This window comes from Pelobates fuscus, chromosome 7, assembly GCF_036172605.1.
Source record: "Pelobates fuscus isolate aPelFus1 chromosome 7, aPelFus1.pri, whole genome shotgun sequence".
NCBI classification, from domain to species: Eukaryota; Metazoa; Chordata; class Amphibia; order Anura; family Pelobatidae; genus Pelobates; species Pelobates fuscus.
This window is the reverse complement of record NC_086323.1, coordinates 66,637,159-66,644,547: the sequence shown is the minus strand read 5'-3', so window position 1 is coordinate 66,644,547 and position 7,389 is coordinate 66,637,159. Positions and strand designations below refer to the sequence as shown.

Sequence of the window (7,389 nt, the reverse complement as noted above, 5' to 3'; positions counted from 1 at the left end):
ACTACCGAGCCACACATCTACACAGAATAGTGGACTGGCAAGCACGTCCAAGCCCTAAACGCTGGGTAAACCTGGAACTACAACAGACATATGGCACAGTCCCATCAAGACTTTGGCTCGGTGGCTCCACCCTCTCGGACCTCCACACAGGCGCAACCCTATGATAGACGCCACCCTTAGGGTCTGGTGCGGACTGTGGTATGCTCAACAGCTAACCACTTCCCCGAACCCGCTTACACCCACAATCCAGACTTGGCGGGGGGTCTCCACCCGGCAGCCTTTAAAAACTTCCAGAAGACAGACTGCATCTACATAAGCCAGTGGTGTTCTGGGGGAACGCTCCAACCACTGGCCGACTTGATGTCAGACCGGCAACCCACCCAACTGGATAAATTCCACTACCACCAAGTGAAGACATACATGCCAAATTCCCCGGAAGAGATCACCTCCAGAGGCAACTCTCGGAATTTGAACGACTGTGCACGAATAGACGACAAATTGACCATGGGGTTTCACACCTATATGCAATGCTCCAGAGGACCAGAGACAGCAGGCCACTAGGTTATACGAGCAAGTGGGAAAGGGAGAACGGGACACAACTGACGGACCAAGACTGGGACAAAATATACCTCTTGACTCATAAAACTATAGAACCCCAGATTCCCTCACACATACACGAGACTAACACGGGCGAGTGCTGGAGATGCGGCACAATGTTGGGAACTAGTCTTCACATCTGGTGGTCATGCCCTCGCATAACAGTGTACTGGCAGATCAATGAGGTCACCAGAGACGACCTCCCCCTACAACCCTTGACGATGCTTTTGCATCACACACCCACCCCCACGCAGGCATACAAAAACTCCCTTACCATTCACTTGCTTAATGCCGCAAAAGCACTCATACCCCTGCATTGGAAATGCCCAACAGTCCCCACTCTTAGGCAATGGATAGACAAGTCGAGAAGATTTATGACATGGAAATGCTGACTGCCTCCCTGCGGGAGCGCTCAGACAAGTGCGCCTTAAAATGGTACCCCTGAAGGCTGTACATCTCCAGGGGGGTGGCTTAAGACACCCAAGTTTGGGACCAGGTCCAAGGGGGTACACCCAGAACAAACACACACATAGATACAGACCCCACGCTAAAAAGGACGGGGGAGCGATCCCACCTGGTACCTATCCCCTCTAGTCATCCCTCGCCCCCCTTTCCCTTCTCTCTCTTTTCCTTCTCCACTACCCTCTACCTTACCGTAGACAGAGAATTCGGTTAGAACCGCACCTACTCGACTCACAACAGACAGACGCTCATGAGGGACAAGAACCACGGACGGACCAAACCGAACATGGCTAAATCACTTCACCTAGGCAGACTTTCCTCAAGATAACCGCAAACAGACACACACACGCCCAAGTGCATGAAGACACCTTAGGTTAGGCCCTGAGCCCAACACGGACCTGGGGACACAGTACATCTACATTGCTTCGAGCCTCCCCACCACACACGCTGACAGGCAGCTAAGACGGACCTAGACCGGTTAGGGGCACGACAATCAATCCCACCCAAAATTAGCGAGAAGGGCCAAATAACTGCATGGCTTGAAGGGAATATAGAACCTTACTCTAAGCGGGCATATGTACACCAGGAGCAAATACAGGAATAGCCAAAATAAAACAAAGACCGGTCTGGACTACCTGGCGTTTCCCACGGGGATTAGCGGTTGGGTCCACAGGGCCACCCACCCTAAGCGGCACGCTCACCCGCGTAAAGCTACCACGGTTGCACGGTAGTTACCGTGATAAATTCACAGACCGCGGTCTAATCTGACCAACGGTGTATGTTCATACCACGTATCTTGCCTTATTACGGTTTTATGTTCTGTATGTCTATGTATGGAAAACGTAAAAAAATTTCAATAAACAGGATTGACACAAAATAAAGATGGCAAGATTTGCTTATGTTATATAAAGGGCTTATTAAGCCTTTTTATCCAAGGATTACATTTCCTTAATGTCAAAATAGTTTAATCTCTTCAAAAAAGTCACCTATCAAATGAAATTTTTAAGTAACCAAGTAAATTGGTTTTAATTGTAAAAAAAACATACTGAATAGTAATAGTATTTTAGTAGTGCTGTGCCAAAACAAGATCTTGAAGGCCCTTGGTGTGCAAGTCCCATATTTTTTTTTTTTTTTTTTTGTAATCAAGCTTTTTGTTACCAGTTTCTGCTTTGTACAGTTGTATTTGTGCGCTTGTTATTTTGTATGTTTTTGAGGAGTTAGTGATATTTAATACATATGTATGGGGGCTACTTGTGGAACTGTATGTATGTGTAGGATATGTCACATTGCGTGTTTGAAGGTGTGTATATGTGTCGGACTGCTTGTGGTATTGCACGTGTGTGTTTCTTTCGTAGCTCTGTGTATATCTAGCAGCATGGGTTGCTTCCCTGGGGTCCAGGCTGACCAGGTCCAGGTTAAGGGCAGGAGCTGCAAAACACGCTGTGGGCTGCTATACTCTAGTGTGGAATCCTGTTCACAACTGCTGGGGAGGAAGTGATCTTAACAATAAAAAGCACCTGCCAAATATCATGTAGGTCCCCGGCATGCTGCCAAAACCGCTCTAATGTGTTGAGGCTTGGACTCCACAAGACCTCTGAACATGTCCTGTGGTATCTAAAACAGAAAGCAGTAGATCCTTTAAAGCAGCACGGTCACCTCAAACCTGCCTTTCTTCTGTTGTTTCCTCTTTTCTTCATTAAGAAACTGTTTTTTTCTTTATTTCTAATCTATTTTTCTTTAAACCATAAGACAAAGTAGGAATTACTTTCTTATGTATTTTTCCCAAGCTTGACTTTCTATGACCCAAGGAGGAGCATAATTCAGCTCCATTTCCTGTGTCAAGGAGTGTTGTGGGGAAACTTTCTTTGACACAGGAAAAGTCAAGCGTAGGAAAAATAAATAAGAACTAAAGCTAAAATTTCTGGGGAAATTGTGTGAAGTGTTCTTGCCTCCACCAGTAGTCTACAACTGGAGTGGGCGGAGTAACTGTTATTATTTATTTATATAGCACATTTAATCGCAACGTTGTTGCCCAAAGTGCTTCACAGTTACATTAAAACATAGTTATAAAAACATTAGCAGGTGCAAAAGGCCCTGTCTATGACATCACTTGCTGCTGCAGCCTGGCACAGGTCAGAGTATTTTTGCGGTTGCCATCTTCAAACGGTCGTATTTTAAAAACTATAAATTCTACAGTGAAGAGCTTTATATTGTGAGAATCACAAGACCCAGACCTACATTTTGATGTATAGTATGTCTCTGAGATATTAACAATGAAGGCACAGTCGCAGTTTAGAAATTGCCCTTCAAATGTGAGCTTTGCAGAGTGGAGTTTCAATGAATGTCAATGGACTGCGTGAGTTGCAAACAAATGGTCATATTGTGAAAACTATAAGGACTATGGCTTAGCTGTGGACATTTTTAGTGGCAGCAGGGATAGCTGAACGTTTTGATATAAGATTTGTGTAGGTGGGCCTGAAAATGGGGGAGTGGTGGCAGTTTAGAAATCATGTCCTGATTTTTCAGCTTTTGCCAGCTCCCACTTTAGCTTTGCCATTCATTCCTATGGGACAAATTTCGCCACAAGAACGACGATATTCCGAGAACCATTCGGCAAAACGTTCCACAAAGTAATAGCAATCCGATCGGGAACAATCTGCACGTTTTGGTATATTTTTGTCTATGTAGTGTAAAAACTGTGGGTGGCAAATTTGGCTATAATTATAATAATAATATTATATATGTGCGATAACAGTAAGTGGTCTTGCTATGCAAGAACACTTAATAATATATATGTGAGATAACATTAAGTGGTCTTGCTATGCAAGAACACTTAAAAAGTAGCCCCTACTGTGTCTTATTTTAAAGATAACTAGATCATAAAAGAACAGATTCTGAGAGGAAGAAGAGTAAACCATTATGAGATGGGTTAGTTCAGTGTGACAGTACCTCTTTAAGTCCTGCAAGTTGTGAGGTTGGGTCTCAGTGGATCAGTTATCTCTGCACATTCCACAGATGATAAATTGGATTGAGATCTGGCAAATTTGTGGGCCATGACAACACCTTGACCGTGCCTTGTTCCTCAACCCATTCATGAACAATTTTGTAGTGTTGCAGGGTGCATTATCCTGCGAAGTCACTACTCATATTATGGAACTCCATTGCCATGAAGCAGTATAGGTGGCCTGAAACAACCTCTACACTGGTGGTACTTTTCAAAGTAACATCAATAGTATGCCAGGACACGAAGCTTACCAGCACAACATTGCCCAATGCATTACCCTCTCTGCTGGCCTTCTTCCCACAGTGCATACTGCTGCCATCTCTTTCCAAAGTAAATCATACGCACGCGCAAAATGTGATTAATCAGACCAAGCAGTGTTCTTCCATGGTCCAGTTCTGATACTGACATACTTCGGCAGTGGACAGTAATCATTCTGACCAGTCTGTGGCTACACAGCCCCGTACGCAATTAACAGTGATGCACTGTGTGCTCTGACACATTTTCTATTAAGCCCAGCATTTCGTTTTTCTGCAGTTTGAGCTACCTTGGTTCTTATGCATGATCAAACCAGACGGTCTAGCCTTTGTTCCCCATGTGCACCAATAAGCCTTCGATACACATGACCCTGACTCCAGTTAACAGGCTGTCTTTCCTTGCACCATTTTTGATAAGTACTAACCACTGCATATTGGAAACATCCCATACGAATTTGGAGATGCTCTGACCCAAAAAACTAGCAATCACTATTTGTCCCTTGTCAAAATCACTCAGATTGTCTCTAGACCATTTTTCTTGCTTCCAACACATGCATTTTAATATGGCTGATCAGTTTGTGGGCCTTGTACAGTTATTCAAGGACATGCTACAGAGCACTTGTTTACTTTAATACGGAAAATTTATCATAATTCTGCAGGGTCTGTATCTATTGCGAACAGTAAGTTGAATCTATTATGAAGTGTATGTTATTCAATATTTGCTATTACACTTCATTTCCTCTAGAAATTTGTGCAGTGTCCAGAATTTCAAAGAAAGAAATTGGAAGATGCTTTAAGCTTATCCTGAAAGCTCTGGAAACAAATGTAGATTTAATTACAACTGGAGACTTCATGTCGAGGTTCTGTTCCAACCTGGGTCTCACCAAGCAAGTACAAATGGCAGCTACCTACATTGCACGCAAAGCTGTGGAATTAGACTTGGTTCCTGGAAGAAGTCCTATTTCTGTGGCAGCTGCTGCTATTTATATGGCTTCACAAGCATCTGCAGAGAAGAGAACACAAAAAGGTAATTAAAACAAATCTGTTAAAATTGGCATTGATTTTAAATAGTCAGTCTACAATGTGTGCTATTTTATCTCACTGAATACCCTTATAGCCAGTAAACTATTGGATTAAAACAAGACTTTCAACAGCGGCATCACATGTTTAGCCAAAATAGTCAGCTTTTTTCCCCCTGCCGATTATAGCATGCCTAATTAGCATAAACAATAAATCATTATTGTGAAAGGTATATAGTTTGAAGTTAAAGTAAACAGAAGAAACTATTACTGAATATCGTGACTGAGTTGTACATAAGCTCAAAAAACACCTTTTGTTGTTCAAGAACTAGTCTACAGTCTTTTTTTTTACTTGCTTAAGTAAATGTAAAAGCTGTTCTGAAAATAACATTTGAAGTATGTTTGTCTAGAATGTCCCTTATTCATAAAGCTGTATTTAAATGGTTTTGTCAAGCCTTTGTTCTGACCTCTTTATCACTTCCAGCATGTACATGGGCTGACTTTTTGCAAAACATGATTTGGCCCATAGTTCTTCTCCCCCTCTACCTCAGCCATGACATTAACCATACAAAGACTGATCTGTTTATTTGCTTCCTACAGAGTCTACAAAAAGCCCTATAGAATGCTTGGTACCTGTATTTGGGTGTTATGCTACGTACAGACTTCTACAGTAAGCTGCCATTTTAGGAAACTACATTCCAGTTCTTTTCAGATACATGCCAAATAGAATATCACAGGGCTTAGGGAGAAAATAAATTTGATATATTTCAGACACTATATAGTATCCCTTATTTTGCTGTATTTCAGACTTTTTGCATCTTTTACAAAAATTGTTTACAGGCACTTGAAGTATGGAATGGCTGGCTGACACATAAAATGTGGATCATGCTCATTATATCAATCAACCCACTACTAAATGTGATTCATGGTGTCAAAAAAAATAAAAAAAAATTGTCCATTAAAAAAACTTTCTAATTTTTTTATGAACACATGCAAAGTTATTTACCAACTGATTTTTTTTTTCTTTCAACAGAAATTGGTGACATTGCAGGAGTTGCTGATGTTACAATCCGGCAGTCTTATAGATTGATCTATCCGAGAGCTCCAGACTTGTTTCCAGCAGACTTCAAGTTTGACACACCTGTTGATAAGCTGCCACAGCTTTGAGCTGTTACTGTTAGAGAATACTTAACCTTGTGCAAACCGGTTTGTTTTAAGTGTGTACAAAGCCTCAATATAAGATTGGAAAGAACTTCTTACAAGCTTGTGATGAACCACATTCCAAGACTGATATTTCATATGTATATAGGATTGTGTTAAATATTTAATATCAGAATTTTTTTTTTCCCTCCAGCTCATTGTGTTAAATACTTCCCAACCTAAAACACAGTGTATTCCAAAAAGCATTACTGTAACGGAGAACCAATTTTTCTGCTCAACCATTGTGGTTTTGCACTGTTGGTTCTTGATTTAAAAATGATGGGTAAGTAGCCTGTGAAGTAACTAAGGCTGCGTGTAATACAACCTAATATCTGATTTGGACCTTTTTACTGTATTGTACAATGTTTACAGAGGATTTGTAATTTTGTGTACATGTTTTTATGTGTGGAGTACAGTTTCTATTTAATATATACTTTAAAGCCAAATGGCCTACTGTGAGCCTTTTTTTTTTTTTTTTTAGCACAAGCTAAATCCGTTTGGCAGTTGAAGTGTTTAATCTAGCAGTAGCTTGCTTTAAATTGCAATCAACCTGTGAAAAGGGGATGTAAATTTTTGTATGGTTTTGTATACTACTTATTGCATTGATTAAACATTTTGCAAGGCTTTGTAGTAAACATTAGCTGTTTGTGGAGTCTTTGGTCAATTATAATATTACCAACCAAGACTAGGCATTTTATGCCTATTGACACACAGGTGGTTTTCTTTGGTCCGGACTATAAGAATGCATGCTGATATTTGGTTGTACCAGCTAGAGTTCAAAACAAAGATGGCAGCACCAAGCAGTGAGAGGTTCAGCTTAGGATGTCTGCCTTCAACCTTTTAAGTGGACACG

The 7,389-nt window shown here is 41.3% G+C and overlaps 1 protein-coding gene across 1 annotated transcript in view; it reads left to right on the top strand.

Moving 5' to 3' along the window:
* GTF2B (general transcription factor IIB) overlaps positions 1 to 7,171 on the top strand; it is a 29,527-nt gene extending 22,356 nt beyond the window's left edge. The window contains exons 6-7 of the mRNA XM_063428362.1: positions 5,063 to 5,344; positions 6,370 to 7,171. Coding sequence (XP_063284432.1) covers positions 5,063 to 5,344; positions 6,370 to 6,503 — 416 coding nt within the window. The 3' untranslated portion in view covers positions 6,504 to 7,171. The remainder of the gene's footprint in view (positions 1 to 5,062; positions 5,345 to 6,369) is intronic.
* The last annotated feature ends 218 nt before the right edge of the window (positions 7,172 to 7,389 follow it).